The following is a 17,199-nucleotide window of genomic DNA, read 5'->3' as shown; positions in this document are numbered from 1 at the left end:
GTTGAAAATGCAGAGGTTGGCCTCAGCTATTTTGTCATAAACTGACAAAAGGTAACAATTCAGCTGATTAATCCTGGGAATCCTTGGGGATTATTTCTCACCCTCTATAAAGCTCTCATTTGGAGATACCTGTGTCTGGCACAGTAGGATTGAGTTCCTGATCAACATTGACTCAGATAAGAGTGTGGTTCCCTGGGTTCAAATTTCAACAGCCCAGGCTTTATTTCTCCCATTATTTTCCTTGTTCCAAATCTAGTTCAGGTGCTTGGCTTTGGAGCCCTCACACATACACTGCTCTGGAAGCCCAGTGACTTACCACTTCTGATTCTTCCAGGTCTTGTACGTGATGGAGCTGATGCAGAACCAAGAGGAGGGCAAGGCTTATTTCAGCTCCATCTCCGAGTTCCTCCTTACCCACCCAGTGCTGAGCTTTGGCATCCAGGCCGTGAGCCGCTGTCGGTTGAGGCACACGGAGGTGCTCCCAGCAGAGGAGGAGAACGACAACTTGAGTGTAGGTAAGTGACAAAGAAAACTTGGTTTCTGTGTGATCAGGATTTCTTTGATAAAGAGAATCTGTGTCGTGCTGGTTGTCTGCTGCTTGTTCATCCTGCTGTGATGTTTTTGTAGTACTTTGTAGTTGCCATCCAACTTCACTTTTTACCTTTGTCACCCTTCCAGAAGGTGCTCCGGGCACTGGGGCTGTTGAATCAGCAGCAGGCGTGCTGATCAAACTCTTCTGTGTGCACACCAAGTGAGTATGTGTGGCAGCTCCCACGGGCAGCTGTCTGTGGTTGTCCTAACCCTGCACTGACCTGAAGAAGTTTAACTTACTTAAATCCTTTTGCTCATAACAAAAGCTACTTGGACCCTTAGAAACTTCTAGTTGTGGGGTGTATGGCCTTACCAGGAGGGAGCCCTGAATGGTGCTGTGGCAAGCTAGTGTTTTTGTGGCCATGAGTACACAGTGGCTTAAGAGTTGTGCTCATGTACAAATCCTGGGAAAGGTCTCTCAAATACCCTGCGTGACATGGCTCAGTGAGGATCAGCTTCTGCTCCTTCTGTGGCAGGCAGAAAACACTGAAGCATTTTCCAAGGGAATCAGTTCAGTGAAGAGAAATCTTCAGAGGCTTCTCTTGATGATTCATAAGCTGATCAGAGATGCCTGTTTCTTTTCAGGGCCCTACAGGATGTGCAGATTAGATTCCAGCCTCTTCATAGCCCTGACACGAGTGCACCCATGCCTTCCCATGGCTCCCATGAAGAATTTGGTGAGCATGTGTGTTAAACTGATCTTCAGTGTTGCTGAGCCTTTGAAGGTTGTTGGCAGGGGGCAGCAGAAGGGCAGTTTTTTGTGTCTCTTTGGATAAAGGGTTCTGAATATGGACTAGCAGTGAAGCAGGAAGTTGGTTAGATCCCAGTGTGAGTCTGGAGCTTGGGATATGTTAGACCAGGAGTGCTAATGCTTTGTGCATGCTTGAGTTCACCTTCCTAGGTGATTTGGCACTTGTGCAGGAAACTCGAGGTTTGTCTCTTGTCAGGTGGAAGAGACTGGAGTGACAGCAGAGCTTTGGGAGTAGAGGGGGCTGGGCTGTCTGTGGTGTGCTCTTTCAGCTCATTCACCATTCTGGGATGTGGCTGTTAAACTGGGCTTGCATTTAGGGAAGAAAGGAAGCCTGGATATTTTATTATCAAAGCCTGATAAAATCCACTCCAGCATATGAAGAGTAAGCATAACACAGGATTTGCTTTGCCCTAAGCTTTGATTGGGATGTTGTGGGGTTTTTGCTTGTTCTTTTCGGAATCGAGCATGGCGTGCAATGGCAGAAGTTCATACTTTGTGGAATTAAAGCTTTAGTTTTGGGAGGAAGTTCCTGTAAATCGGTTTGTATCTTTCCCTTGGAAGCCTTTCCAGACCATATGGCTGATCTGAGCACAGAAGGGCTGGGATCTGAAAAAGAATCAGTGCACGGCTCTCAACCAGACCTGCGGCGTATTGCTGACCTGCCTGTGCCAGCAGACTTCCTTTCCCTCTCAAACGATGCCAAGCCCAAGCTGATGACTCCAGATGCATTCATGACACCAAGTACTTCTCTTCAACAGGTAACCAGAGATCAACGCTGTTATGGTGGTGCAAGGAATGGGGGTGGATTTTGGTACTTCTGGGCACTCTTTCTAGGCTGTAATGACTCTGGTGGGCTCTGCTGGCTGAATGCAGAGCACACAGGAAACTCTCTCTGCGTGTAACCAGACTGAGTAGAGGCATGTTGGCACATCTGAAATGCTAAGCTGGCCTAAGCTTGTGTTGCAAGTGCTGTGTTTAGGTGCAGAACTGCTGATGTAGCTGTGCTGTGTGGAAATACGGGTTTGCTAAAAGCTGTATCTAAGCTGGGAGACTGCTCTTACTGTTTACACGTTGTTTGGGGTTATGATATAACTGTAATGGAAGAAAATATGCCTGCACATCCTGTGGAAATGCACATCTGAAATGATCAGGTTTGGGGCTGTTCAGACTCATGAGACCCCACATGGAGTACCCCCACTCTCTGCCATAAGCCCTCTGCCTCGGCACTGGTGAGCTCACACCAGAATGCCACTTTGTTTGGGGGAAGCAGCTCCTCAAAAAAGCAGCCATGGCTCGTGTGATGAGGATGTTTTGGGACCTGCCTTCAACCAGCACCTGAGCACCTTAGCAGTGCTCAGACTTATTTTTTTTCTATGCTCTCTTCACCGAAGACTCTTCAGGCATTTTTCCGGAGCCAGCATTCTCAGGTTCGATTCTGCTGTTGGGCTCTGTCCCCTCCTGACCACTGTGTATTTCCCTACAGATCACTGTCTCTCCAGGCAGCAGTGCCAGTTCCCTGACTGCAGTCACAGCCATGAGTAGCACTTCTGTCACGGATGCCTCTATGCCCAGGTAATTACCACATGTATTAAACAATCCATCTGCAGCTGAACCAGTCCAGGCCTTCAGGGTGGCACAGAGCTGTAGCATGTCTTGTAGGAGAGGACATTGTAACCAAAGTCAGAAACTGGCCTGAGTCCCAACATCCCTATATGGGCAGCTGTTTGCATCCCTAATGCAGCTTGGAGCATGCCTGCTGTCATCCCAGGGGCCAGCAAGAGTGTGTCATGTGTGCCTCGTAGGGATTCTGTTATTGCATCTCAGTTTGGTTGCTTTACATGCTTCTCCCAACGGGCTGTCATTGTTTACAGGTAAGAGAACACTGCAGCCACCAAGGAGAGGGAGAGAATTGGGACTGGTAGGAAAATCTTACCAGTGTCATAGTGGGTTGGGCTGCATAACAGGCAAGAACTTCACTTCTAGGGGCTGAGAAAAGGGGAGGGATCTATCTTGTAGGGTATTTTTTCTCCCTAAACTCTGTATCGTGTGCACTGAAGATACAACTGGTCCATTCTCTCACTGACTCCTCAATTTCTAAGATATTGCAGTGCCCCTCTTTATTTTTTCTTTTTTTGTTTCCACCTGGTGTCTCTTTGGGCTCTGTGGGGCCTAGGAGATGAAGGTGCTCGTTGACAGGGAGGAGCTGATGGTGGTGGAAAGAGCAAGGGCTCCTCCATGGACCTGTGTATCCCATCTCCTCACCTGGAGTGTTTGATTCAGTTCTGTATCATTTGTTTGGCCTGCTTGATTTGTTGGTGTCTCTGTTTCAGCAGACCATCAGAAGACTTGGCTGTGAGCCCCAAGATGCAGCTGGACACCAGCCTCACGCTGAGTAGCAGTAGCAGCAGTCTCCAGACCAGTCCTAGGAGTCATTCAGTTCTTATCCCAGGCCTCCCTGACAAGCTAGCACCAAAGGCACCTGTTCCAGTAAGGCTCCAAATGCTGCTCCCTTCCTTCTCATGGGCCAAGGGACCACAGCAAGTGCCTGTACAAGCTGCACTTGCTCAGCCTGGAGAACAGAAGGCTCCAGGGAGACCTCATTGTGGCCCTTCTGTGCTTAAAGGGGTTTATAAAAGAGATGAAGAGTGACTTTTTACACAGGCAGATAGTGATAGGACAAGGGGCAGTGGTTTTGAACTAGAAGAGAGTAGATTTACTTTGGGTCTTAGGAGTAAATTATTTATTCAGAGAGTGGTGAGGCACTGGAACAGACTTCCCAGAGCAGTTGTGGCTGCCCCATCCCTGGAAGTGTTCCAGACCAGGTTGGATGGGAATTTTAGCAACCTGGTCTAATGGAAGGCATCCCTGGCTGTGGCAATGGGGTTGGGATGAGATGATCTGTAAGGTCCCTTCCAACCCAAACCTTTCTAGGATTCTGTGAAATTACATTTATTTGGATATTAATAGGGACAGTGTCTGCCCTTTTGAAAACACAGCTGCTGGCACAGACCTGCAGCCCAGTTTACTTACCTACATTGATAGAACTTGCCCTTGTGTAAGAACAGCATGTTTCTGACACTAGAGACAGCTCTAGCTTGTGCTGTCACTGTCACAGTAGCTGGACATGGTCAGCCTTTGTGTTAGGAGACAGTGCTACCTGGAAGTGTTTATTCCTGCTGGTTGGTCTGGTGAGTCTGAAATAGCCATTTCCTATCCCTAAATTTCCATTTCCAGGCGTTGTGTAAAATGGATCATGACCAAAGCTTGAAACCGAAATAAGTTTTCAGTCCAGGAGATGTTCAGTGTTAAAACTAACATTTTGCATCACAAAATGGAGCAGAGCAGGGAGGTGGAACTGGTGTTGCGTTTTCTTTTGAATGAAAGTGGGTTCAAACTAGCATAGGTTTAAGTATTGTTAGCCCAGCTGAGAGTCCATTACAAGTCCTGGGGCCCCTTTCCATCTGACAAAAGAGTGGGAGCCAGGGATCACATGAGGACAGGATCCAGTGAGCTGATTCCAGAGGCGGTTGGTGTAAGGTACCGGGGGGTTCTTGGGGTGTCCTTGCATTACCCTGAAGGCTGTTGTTTAATTTCTGTCTTCAGGTCGCTCCAGGAAACTCCTCTCTAGCGCTGGAATTGCAGGAAGTGGAGCCCTTGGTGGTGCCTCAGGCTTCTCCCACCCGCGAGCGCTCGCCAGACGTCATTTCCTCGGCTTCCACAGCCATGTCCCAGGATATCCCAGAGATCGCTTCCGAGACCCTGCAACGCAGCTTTGCGGCGGCTCCCTCGGGGCTCCCTGGGGAGGTGCTGGAGCCCAGTCACCACGCAGACAGCATGGCCTCCGCTGCCTCGGCCCTGCATTTGCTGTCTCCCAGGAACAGGCACAATTCCGAGCACAGCCACCACTCTTTGGACATGCCTCCAGTGGAGGTGGACAGACTGAATGCTCCATCATTACTGGAGACTGCTTTAACTCAGGAAAACGCGTCTTCTGACAGTGTTGTGAGCCAGCCATGGCCAGCAGCTCCTGACATAACCAGAGAAACCAGGAACAGCATGGCAGACAGGTAATCCCTTGGGTTTGTCTGGCTTAGGGCAATTTCTTTGTCAAATTGCCAGCTTGGTGAAAAGGTCTTATGTTGTGATTAACTCAGAGCAGTTCTTCATCCCTTTTTCCCTTAAAGGATCTGATGAGTCAGCCCTCCTCTGTCTGTATGCTATGCCCTGAACTTCCTAGGCCAGCTCTAACCATTTTTGCTCACTGATACCTTTTGCAGCATAAATGATCTCTGTTAAGAAGGTGGAAAGTCTACTTCATTGGCCTTCATGTTTGCCTGGAGACTTGAGATAGGATTTTTTTTTGCACTCTGGAAATCAAACTAGTACAAGGTAAATTCTGCCCCAGGTGATGCATTCCTGCAGGCTTTTGTTGAATCAACTGGCACATAACTGACAGGTTTGGTTACAGGTTAATTGTATATCTCTCTTCTAGGATTGGCTCTGTGCAGTTAGTGTTATAAATAAAGTACTTTAGCAGTCAGAAAGTGAATGTCAGTGTCTCCATGGAGCAGAAATGCAGAGTGGTGCAACATCACTTAGCCTGCTTACCAGGAACAGGTTGTTCTGCTGGAGCAGTGCTGGGATTCATTATAGAATTAGTGTCCATGTCTTGTAGTGGGATGGGAACAGCATCTAACATCTCTAGAGTGTCTAGGCCAGGGCTACATGCACATCACAGCCTGAAAATACTTTCCTTTTGAGCAGGACTAGCAGGCTGTGAGGTCAGTGTTGTCCCTCAGGTAATCCTGGACTGTTCCCTGATCAGAATTGCAAGAGAAAGGCCTCACCTTGTGCTTCCATACCTGAGGATGCTGCTTCAGAAAACAGTCCCAACTCTAATGGCTCTGGGAGGACACCAAGATTGTGTCTGTACACAATGTTTTCACTTTTACTCATAATATGAACTTGAGAAAATACTTTTATAGGATTTTGCAACTCCCGTCAATCCCACTCTGTCTTTTAATTCTTCAGGACTTCTCATATCAGAATGTCAGATCAGCTGTCTCTGAGAGATTTTACAAGTGCTCACTTCTGTTTAAAGGTCATCCTGCAAGCTGGGTTCAGGCAGACCCAGCTTACAGCCTAGAAGCACTTGCAGTATCCTTTCAAAAATGAAACTTGAACTGGATCCACTCTTACAATTCTGTCTGTCTGCTAGAGCTGACTCATCAAATTCACACACTTTGTTAGACACTTGAAAGAACTGAGAAGCACTGATGATTTTTGCTCCAGTGATCAGTATTGCTTGAGGAAAAACAAACCCAAGATGATGCCATTCACAGAAGTGTGCTGTGCTACCAGGTTTGGGTAGTGGCCTACCTGTCTTGAATGAATGTCTGTTGGGAAATTGTTCTTGGTTAGTGCTGGAAGCATAGCTGAGCTGCTTCCCCTTCTTAAGGCCACCAGAGAAGCACATGGAGAAGTTCAAATGTTCAGTGCCTCTAAACAACACCTGCTGCTTTCTGGATCTGTGAGATCGGTGTGCTCTTGTTTTTTGTTGCAGACTTTCTATCAGAATCTCTCATGAGATGTCGAGAGAGAAAATATCCAAGCTGAAAGAGACTATCACGATGGTATTTTCCTTTTTTTTTTTCCCCTCTAGCCCAAGGGATGAGGTTGAAGAAAAGCACAAGAGCTCTTCGTACCACCGACACAGCTACCACCTGCTGCAGCATGACAGCCAGGATGCCAGTGCAGAGCAAAGGTACCAGAGTGCTCAGCCCCCTCTCTCACCCTGCATGGACTCAGTTCAGGCTGCATTTGTGCTTCTGTCCCCAGCAAGCCTTCACATGTGGGGTGAATGCCTCTGCTTTGTCTCCTGACTTAATGTGTGTGTGCAGCCCAGCTTCTGTAGTGTTCTGATGACTTCAGCTGATCTCGGGATTGGCCTCTGTGCACTCTCCAGTTTGCTTCTGTAGGGAAGGGTTTGATTGTGCTGCTTCTAAGAGCATGGACCAAGCTTGATTTAATTACCAGTAAAAACTTACTAAGGCATCAGTTTCCAAACACTGTCCCTTAGATAACATAGCAAGGGGGCCTCAGGAATTGGTTTCTTGCTTTTGACATCTTTCATGAGCCTCCCTAAAGCTCTGTGGGCATATTCTGTGTGCCTGACAAGCTCAGCCCTCTTTGACAGCTGAGGGTTCATTTGTAATCCACACTTTAATTCAGACTGAAATGTGCAGCCTGTATTGGAGAGCTGGTCAGCAGGTGAAAGTCTCCAAGGTACTGAGGATCACAGACTTCTTAGGCTCACCTGATTCTCCTCTGTTCCTGCAATGCTTTCTACGTTCAGTGCCTGTTGTCTGTAAAGGTGTAAGGATGTGCTGTGAGTGGGTTCCCTGCTAGGCCATCCTAGGGTTTGTGTGTGTGTGTGTGCAGCAAGGACAGGCATCGTTCCACCATGCTGCCTGAGCCACGGCTGTCCCTAATGCAGGGACCCTTCAAGCCTTGCTACACAGCACTCGAGCTCAGCCTGAGCAGACCTGGATCAAAGCAGAGCAGCCTGTGCTGAGCTCTAGAGGTGTCTCTGTTCAAGATCAGGGTGGGGGTGTCCTTAGCTGTGTGACTCTGGCCGTGTGTGGATGAAGAGCTGAGTGTGCATCCCCTCCCTCAGCGAAGGCAGCGCTGTCTGGTACTGCGAGTGATGGGTGTCCTCTCCCTGCTGTTCCCTCACAGTGACCATGATGATGAAGTTGCAAGCTTGGCTTCTACATCAGGTGGATTTGGTGCCAAAGCATCTGCGCAGAGGCTGCCTGTGAAGGACTGGAAAGTCAAGGCATCCCCCCGGGCTTCCCCGAAGCTAAAGCGGAAGGGCAAGAAGGATGATGGGTACGCTGGGCTTGCCAGAGTACAGGTGGCTGTGGGACCTGCTGTGCAGGACCACAGCCTGTTGTAGCCATTATGGTCTGAGGCTGGGCAGCAGCCAGGTGGTCCCAACCCTCACCCCGCTGTGCAAAGGGCAGTAACTCCACGGAAAGTGTTGTTGGTTACTCCGACACTGCCACTGATCCCCACTCAGGGGCACGGGAATAAGTTCTGCACTGTCTTTCCAGCTGGGACTCAAAATCCAAAATATAGCCTGGGCCCTCAGAAGAATGTGTGGGAAGTAAATTGGAAGTTGTGGGGGGACAATGGATTCTTTTGCTTGTTTCAGTGAAGGCTTCATTGGAGCTGTGATGCTGGGAATATCACAGTGGCCTCCAGTTCTAATTGGCTTCTGAACACTGGCACAGTGCCCTTGGTCAACAATATCTATCATTTGTTACCTGCTTACTGCTTTTGTGTGTTTCTAAACATGCTCATATCAATGTCCTGTAAGTGAAAATTGATGACTGGAAAGGTCTGCCCATGGCAGTTTAGACCAAATCTGTCTGAGTTAGTGTGAAAAGAGCAGCACAGCTCCTGCACAGGGCTCTCTCCTTGTGTTCCCACAGCTCCAGAATTTGGATCTCCAGCTGTGCAGATCACAATAAAGATGGGCTGTGGCATTAAGCTTCTGGCTGTGGTTCTGCACAGTGACACCCAGAAGTTCTTGGCTTCTAAAATTACTTTCATTTTTCCTTGGTCCCTTTAAAGTTGCTTAGTGGATGCTGCCTGGGAACCACAAATGTTTACTTTCCTTCATAGATCTGTGACTTTAATGGAGACATGCAGTATTAGTGGATCAGTTCAATGTTTTTCTTTAGTCTGCTGTATAAGCTGGAGTGCATCACTAGGTCCTTCAGCTTGAGAGCAGGTATCACTATAGATGATTTGAGGCTGATTAATTCTAAATTTTAACAAATGTATACTTGTTTTTTATTTGGTGTAAAATATAAGACCTTTAAAAGCTTTTTAGGAAGGTCTTCCCTGGCTTCAAATTTAGACAAAATTGAAAAATCAGTGTGTATTTTTCTTTGTAACAGTCCTCATTAACAACTGGCTAAAGTCTTCTCCCTGCAAAGGGACCACTCTGTAAGGAACTTCAGAGTGTAAGGAATAGTTCAAATGATAGAGTCACAGTGCTGCAGGGGCTGGGATTTCATCACCTTCCCCTCACTCTCCCTGTTACACTAAGGCAAAACAGAAATATGAGCTGGAGTGTAAAATATAAAGCAACCATAAAATGTGTGATCTGTTTTGGCAGAAGACTTGGATAATAAGAGAAGTTAATTGACATAACTGGGTTACTACTCTTTCTCTTTTTATTTTCAGGGATGTGAACCAGTCACCAAGATCTTCTAACAACCAGGTGAGTCAGAGCTGCTCTGTGTGATGCTCCAGCTCTGTTTACTGTTTTACTGAAGACCTTAGAGAAAGTTCATCCCAGTTCCTTGAAAAGTACCATGGGTCGTGCCCCAGCACATTGAGATGGGGCTGCACTTGGGCTTGGCATTGCTCTGTGCTGCCACACAGCAGAGGAGGAGCTGCTCTGTGCTCTGCAGACTGATGACTTCCTTCTCACCTTTGCCTGTGCCTGCACTGGCAGCAAGACAAGCTGTTCCCAAGCAAAGGAAGGGTTGCAGTCGGACTGGCCTGTACACATACCTGCCCTTGATGTGTGTGCCTCCTTTAGCTATTTTGAGCATGTGAAGAGACAGCAAACTATAGATTTATACTTCTCCAGTCGTTTGGTTATTCATAAGTAAGTGAAAGAGCTGAAGAAGTGCTTTAAGGAACCTCCTTGTTGTCCTGATTGCACAACCCTTTCATAAGTGTTTGAGGTCATTATTTCCATTTGGAGGCCTGAACACACTCTCAGTACCTGGCTAGAAGTGAATAAAATCTGTTTTCTTCTGTGTTCTTTTAGATGGCAGAGTTTTGAAGGGAGTCTTGAATCTGAAAAGTTGATAGTCTAGGCAACCATTTATTAATTCCATGCAGGAACCTGGCTTTATCAGTTTATGCCTTGGGACAAAAGTTCCTAGAAACAGGCTGGCCCTGGTTTCTGCATTATGTGTTAGACTCCAGTTCCAGGAACAGGGGGCTGACTCAGTATTGAGCAAAAAGTTCAGCTGATCTCTGATCCTGTTGGAAGTGAATGCTTGTCCTCTCCACACTCAGGTGACAGCAGAGTTCCAGGATGAGCTGATGTGCATTCTGAGGAGCCAACAGCGGGAGCTCTCCGACCTGCGGCAGAACCAGATGGAGCTGCTGCAGAGACTCACGAACCACCTCGATGCCATTCAGAGCTCCCTCATGGGCCACATGGAGAGGGTGGTTGACTCCCAGCAGGAGCAGGAGCGTATCCTTGTTTGCAAATGTTGCGTGGCAGCTGAGTGGAAGGCTGCAAGGCAGACTAGAGGCATGAGGAAGGCAAAGGAAGTTCAAGGATCCTGGGAGTGTGTGGCCATAGGTGCAGTGCGATTACCTTGCTGCAGTATAACTATTTCAGTTCATCTCAGTCCCTTTCTAAGGGCAAGAAGCTCAGAAATACAGCAGAGAAGAACTGACACTCTCTCCATTCCACTTAATCTTAGTTATCCATTAAGCCATAAGTGCTGCAGTGCTGGTGTGGACCAGAGGTGCACCTAATACATTATCTGAGCTCAGGCAGTGGCCACTTGCACAAGAGTAATTATGGGATGATCCTTTCCTTCCTTTCCTCCTTAAGGCAAGTCAGAACTTGCACCAGAAATAGCATCTGACTGCCATACTGCATGGCTGGATATAGAATTGTCTTGTCTGCACACATTTGTACATCTGGTGGTCTACAGGTCCCTTGTGTGTTTCTGTAAAATATTTTCTTTTGGTGCCTTCAAACCTGGGATCCAATTATTTTTATTGTATTGTGAGTAGCTGGTGTCCTGTGCACCTTTTGCTGCACTGAATGTTCCCCAAATGAGCAGCTCTAGCCCATATCAGGTCTGACACCACTCTTAACTTCTATGACTGCAGTTTTCTCTATTAAATAGTTTTGGATTTTCCTTTTTTGACCATCAGGCTGATGTTCATAGTTAGTTTAAATAGCTTTCTACTGAATTTCAGTGTCTAGAGCTGTACTGTAATACTAGAATAGTTTTTCCCTTTCTGCACAACTTCATGTCTGCACTGAGTTTTGTCAGCAATTGAATTGGCATTTCATTGTTTGTTTTGTAGGGGTTTATTTGTTTGTTTAAGCTGTATTTGTGTGTTGGCTCCTTTAGAGAGCCTAGGTGCTTCATGAAGTATGAGTAGCCTGAAGCCTGGATCTACTTCTATGCACTTATGTCCACTAATTCCATCCTGTAGAAATATTTTTACCAATTTGCTTTTTATGGATATTGGACCTGTTAATTTCTGTAGTGTCCTAGTTTTGGCTCAGATGGAGTTAGTTTTCTTCACAGCAGCTCACATGTGTTAAGTTTTGGATTTGTGACCAAAACAACATTGATAACACACTGCTGGTTTTGCTGTTGCTAAACCCTGTCAAGGCCTTCTCAACTAGGTTAACCCACAATAGGTAGGGAACACTAGTGTTGAGCTTCTTTTAGCTGTTTGAATTTTCTACCACATCTTCCAGAGCTCTTCTCTCACCCTGATCATTTAAGAGCACCCTGTTTATAGGAACACAGCAGTCATGTTATTAGACCCCCTCTTTCACCAGAGCTGCAAGTTTGCTCTCACTGACTGAGCCCCAGGAGGTGAGGCTACTGTACATCTTTCTGGATAGGAGTGTTGTGGGTAGAGAGGAAATCCATTGTTTGTGCTCCTTAACATGTGTTCTCCTTAGAGAGAAGACTAGACCGAGTGCTGACGGAAGGGCAGCAGCGCAATGGGCAGCTCCAGGAGCATCTGTCTCAGCAGCTCTCTCAGTCCCTGTCCACAGCTGTGTGTAACCGTCTGGAGAGGACCATTCGTGATGAGATGAAGAAGAGTGTGCCCCAGTGTGAGTGTTGGTGCCTGGGTTTGGGAGGTGAATCCCTAGTTAGCTCCAGAGGGATGGAAAACACTCCGCCCAAGAGTTGGCACTGTATGAAGTGGGGTTGCATGAAGAATAGTCACTGCACATCAAACTGTTGTGGGCCCCTCTGTAATCTGAGAAGAGGAGCTGTGGTTTAGGAGTGTGAGTCTCCCAGAGGGAATGCCTTTCCAGAGAGTGTGGTCTGACCTTCCATTATAAATCCGTAAAGCCTCTGGAGTCTGTTCAGTGGAGGAAGGTGAAAGAGACTGATGAGTTTGGAAATGTTGAGACTTGGCTGGAGCAAACTTCAGCTTGTCTTTGCCCTTCCTTGATGCACTGGCACCATCCATGTAAAAAAATGTTCCAAAAAATGCTGGTGGGAAAGCCTTCAGCCAGTAGCTGCCTGAAGCAGGGCTACCTGCTATTCCAGACCAGGTCAGCTGTGACTTTGTCACACCAAGTCTTGAAAACCTTCAAGGCTGGAGATTCCATAGCCTCTCTGGTGACTTCCAGAGCTGTGCCACCTTCCTAGCAAAAAGTTTTTCCAAATGTCCAACCTTAGCTTCCCAACCAAAGTTTGTGACCGTTGTCCCTCGCTGTGTTATATCCAAGAATGGTTTGATTCCATTTTCTTTTTTGGGTTTTGAAGTGTGACTTAAGGCTTAAAACTGCAACTTCGTCTTGTTTGTGTTGTGTGTAGGCATTTCCAAGAGCATGGACCCTACTGTCAGCCAGCTGAGTAACACTGTTGCTGCCAAGCTCACTGCTGTTGAGGGGACACTGAAAGAGAGTATCACCAAGCTGGTGAAATCAAAGGTAAGGAGAACCAGACCAGCTTTTCCTGGGGACACTGAGTTGTCACCTGCCTGGGTAGGAACTTCTTCTACCTTTTCCCTTCACCTCTGTCTCCAGGTAATGCCAGTTTAGCTGCCAGTGGTCTCATTTCTCTTTCCTGGTCTCATTAGGAGAACAAGCTCGTTGTATGCTCCCCTGCCCGCTTTGCTTCATTAACACATTTTTTCATTTACCAGGTTGTTCATTTTCTACTAGAGTAGAGATTCTCACCACAGCAGTGGCTTTTAAGGCCAACTCAATCAGGCAGGTGGTGAAAGTTTGACTGTCTCCACTCTGTTCTCCATTTCCATGTTATTTAGGGAGCACAAGCTTCTTGCTTACCTTGGCAGGGAATGGTGGTTTGTGGGAGGGAAGGAGGGGAAGGGGAAAGGAGCTGTGCCTGTCTGTGCCATCTTCCCTTGCTCTGCAGCAGAACTGCAGGGAAATGGTGATGTTCTTGGGCAGCCCTTCAGCAAGCAGATGTGGTCATGGTGTGGTCAGATGTGGTCATGGTGCAGCCTGGTCAGTGGGAAGAGCTGAGGGAACGCACACTCCTGAAACTGGGCTGTCTTTGTCTGGTGTGGGTGTGTTGCAGGGACCTACAGTGTTTGTTCACATCCTTAGTCTGCATCAGGCTTCTCTTAATCTTCTGGCATCTTCTGTGTGTGCTTGTAAGAACCTTACAGATACTGTTGTGAGGGCGACGGCCGACACCCTGCAGGGGCCGATCCAGTCGGCGTACAGGGAAGCATTCCAGAGTGTTGTGCTGCCGGCCTTCGAGAAGAGCTGCCAGTCCATGTTCCAGCAAATCAATGACACCTTCAAGCAGGGCACACAGGAATGTAAGTGGGTTTTCTTCTTCAGGTTTTCTCTGCACAGTCTATTTGCATTAGTGTCTGGCAACACGTTGGCCTTAGGCCTTTGCCCATCCCTGTGCTCCATTTCACACTTGGGAAGCAGAAGTAGTAGCGAGGAGGTTTTTGTGGGTGGTGCTGTAGGAACAGAGATTCACCTCTGGTCTTTGTAGCCCATGTAGTGAAACATTTGGCCACGTTCTGTGAATCTGTGACTTCTGCTACTGAGTTGTAAAGCCCAGCTGTAGGATGACCCCATCCCGGTGTCAGGAAGGGAGAGGGTAGCAGTTCTGCAGCTAGACCCTCATCTCAGAGGGATAATGGATTGGAGAAGGCTTAGAGAAGGGTACAGGGATGACCAGAGGTTAAATAATGGCTGAACAGTGTAGACATATTCAGACTGGAAACAAGAAGAATATACCCTTAAGTAAGAAAAGACTATACACTGATTCACTGGAGAAGATCTTTCATGTTCTCAGGCTTGGGATTGAGGTCCTTGGCCTTCTGGGAGGCCAGGCAGGTATTACTCTGCAGAGCTGGTTTCTGAGGGGGCCTGAAAGTGGCCAGTAACTTCTGTTGGCCATAGAGCTGCAGAGTGTCTCCAGCTGCTGTTTATATTGCACCCTTCCGCTTCCTCACAAGTCTCCCACAAGTAATAGAGTTTTATGTTCTTCTCCCTTTTGATCAGACCAGTTCATAAAGTACTTTCAAATACAGCTCTTTAATCTCTGCAGGCATGATTTCTTTTTTGTCAGGAATGTTCCTCCTCTTTCTTCATTAGCATTGAAGTAACACAGATCACAATTCACACTGTGTATGAAACAAAACACCCTCACTCCCACCCTTATCTCCCCTGAACAAAGAACACCCGTAAAAATCTGTTGTAAGAGAACTCACGGCTTTGTTGCTGTGTTGTGTGATCCTACGTGGTGGGGGGGCTGGGAACAGGGTTTCTAGGTTAGTGTAACACAGCCCAAAGCAAGGCTTGTGCGTTCTGCCCTCTCCTGTGCTCACACACTGGCACAGGAATTGTTCCTGCTGCAGCACGTGCAGGATTTCTGCCCTGATCATCTCCACAGGTTACAGATGGCACAAACATCTCCCCCTCTGCTTTTTGCAGATATCCAGCAGCTCGAGACTCACTTGAAGAACAAGAAGGTACGAGAACAGGAGGTCCGGGACCCGCTGCTGAATCAGCTTCGACAGCTCATCAGCACCTTCCAGAGCACCACGGAGCAGCTGGCATCCACCGTGGCAGCCAGTGTCCACGCCGAGGTGCAGCACCAGCTGCACATCATTGTGGGCAAGTAAGTTGGCAGCTGGGCTCGTGGAAGGAAATGCTGGTGACAGGTACATGCATGTGTCACGAGCACCTCTCCCTGCTCCGTTGTGGAAACAAGCTGTTTGCCCCCCATGGGTCCTGTGGGGCTGCTCGTTGGCACAGTAAGGTAAAGCACGTGGGCTGGTGGAATTGTTGCCCTCATAAGGTTTCTGACAACGAGCTGTATAGCTGGGAGGTCAGGGCCTGCTTTTCCCAAGATCCCGTGTGCACGTTGGAGGACAGAAGGACCTACGGCAGCCCCAAAGCCTGCTCAAGTCTGAACACTTCCTGAAGATCATTTCAGAAAAGTCTCTTGAAGGCTTTTCTTTACTCTGTGTCCTCAGGCATAGAGTTTCTGCAGGCTACTCTCTCTCCTCCCAGCAGCTCTGCAGCAATTCATGCTTGGCCCTCCTGGTTCCAGGATGTGATCCCGGCAGTGCCTCCAGCACGTTCATGCTGTGAGGCTGGTGGCAGGTTGCCAGGTGTTAAAATTGGCTGGTGGTCACCTGCAGGGCAGAACACCCCAATTTGAGGCCACTAGAACATCCATCAGAGCACAATGGGGTCGTCCATGCAGGCCAGAGTTGCCATGAAGGCCACCCAAATAAATCCTGGTCTTGTTGCATGGGCTGTGCTTGCTCCCAGGGAGGTCCTGCAATTCTACCTGCAGGACAGCAGGTTTGATGCCTTGTGCCCTTCGTAAGAGGGGAGAATCCAGCCCTTGTGGGGGAAAGGTGTGACACACAGCAGCAGAGCCTGCACTGTGAGCTGCTCTTCTGTGGAGAAGTCACCGGCACAGTGTGTGTTTTCATTCCAAAGGTGTCATCTGCACACCAGGAACTGCATCTGATGGATCTGATGCAGGAACCTGGGCCCGTTTGGGGATGACCCCACGGCTTAGTGACCTTGCTTGTAAGCCAGAAACATTAAAGATTTAAAACGTGAAATGAGAGACTTAGTTCCCTGAAACATCACTTTCCTCCTGCACAGAGTCCCAGCATCTTGCATGCACACCCTGGGACATGGTGGTGTTGGCCATCAGAACCACCGAGTTCTGATGCCTGTGCCTCAGAGTTACTTGTTTGAACCCTTTGGGAGCCACACTACAAAAAGCAAACCAGCCTGTGCTTTCTCGCTGGGACCAGCTTTGTGCAGTGTTGTCCCTCAGCTCTTCGTTCTCTGAGACGCCCATGGGTTTTGTTCTGCTTTGTTTTTTTTAGCATGCAGGAGTCTATTTTGGCCCAGGTGCAGAGAGTGGTTAAAGGAGAAGTGAGCCTGGCTATGAAGGAGCAGCAGGCAGCTGTCACCTCCAGCATCGTCCAGGCAATGCGCTCGGCAGCCGGGACGCCCATCCCCTCTACTCACTTGGATTTCCAGTCCCAGCAGACTCACATCCTTCAGCTGCTCCAGCAGGGACACCTCAACCAAGCTTTCCAGCAGGTACCTCGTTTTTCTGGCAGTCAGTTGCTGCTTGCTGGGGAATGGGGAGGAAAAGGGGCTCCGTAGGGCGGGGATATAGTTCCACTCAGCTTACACAGGAGTTGGCTGAAAAGACCTGTGGCAGTGGACTGCTTGAGTTGCTCTCGTGCAGGTGGAACCAGAGCCATGCAGGTTCCATGGTTTGGTAACAGTGAAGTTCCTTCATCCCTGCCCGTGCCCTGTCAGGACAGTGGCAGCACTCCAGCGAACCAGCGTGTTTTGCCATCGTGGTGGCACGTGGTGCACCCCTGAGGAACAGCAGCTTCATAAGCCTCTCCAGGCAGATCTACCAGCTGGGGCCTGGCCCTGCCTTTGCCTTTGGCTGTGTAGGCAGATGTGTTTGAGCTGCTGCAGGCAAACTTCTCTGTGAATGATAACACTGCCATGCCTGTGGGCTGACAGGGGCTGCAAGCATGGCCCTCTCCATGCTGCTGACAGTAACCCA

At 48.3% G+C, this 17,199-nt stretch overlaps 1 protein-coding gene across 2 annotated transcripts in view; it reads left to right on the top strand.

The window, feature by feature from the left end:
- Positions 1–17,199, top strand: part of EDC4 (enhancer of mRNA decapping 4) — a 32,539-nt gene that overhangs the window by 12,666 nt on the left and 2,674 nt on the right. The window contains exons 12-27 of one of the 2 annotated variants that reach the window (XM_017824189.1): positions 335–515; positions 679–751; positions 1,177–1,268; positions 1,904–2,100; positions 2,826–2,914; positions 3,676–3,829; positions 4,946–5,409; positions 7,005–7,106; positions 8,081–8,233; positions 9,599–9,635; positions 10,448–10,628; positions 12,096–12,251; positions 12,967–13,082; positions 13,777–13,942; positions 15,075–15,261; positions 16,496–16,715. In XM_017824189.1, coding sequence (XP_017679678.1) covers positions 335–515; positions 679–751; positions 1,177–1,268; positions 1,904–2,100; positions 2,826–2,914; positions 3,676–3,829; positions 4,946–5,409; positions 7,005–7,106; positions 8,081–8,233; positions 9,599–9,635; positions 10,448–10,628; positions 12,096–12,251; positions 12,967–13,082; positions 13,777–13,942; positions 15,075–15,261; positions 16,496–16,715 — 2,568 coding nt within the window. Of the gene's footprint in view, positions 1–334; positions 516–678; positions 752–1,176; positions 1,269–1,903; positions 2,101–2,825; positions 2,915–3,672; positions 3,830–4,945; positions 5,410–7,004; positions 7,107–8,080; positions 8,234–9,598; positions 9,636–10,447; positions 10,629–12,095; positions 12,252–12,966; positions 13,083–13,776; positions 13,943–15,074; positions 15,262–16,495; positions 16,716–17,199 lie in introns of both variants that reach the window. The other variant, XM_017824188.1, reaches the window with a different exon arrangement.

This window comes from Lepidothrix coronata, unplaced genomic scaffold (assembly GCF_001604755.1).
Source record: "Lepidothrix coronata isolate B3197 unplaced genomic scaffold, Lepidothrix_coronata-1.0 Scaffold110, whole genome shotgun sequence".
Lineage (NCBI taxonomy): Eukaryota > Metazoa > Chordata > Aves > Passeriformes > Pipridae > Lepidothrix > Lepidothrix coronata.
Note: the sequence above shows the minus strand (reverse complement) of the source record. Positions and strands in the feature narration are given on the sequence as shown.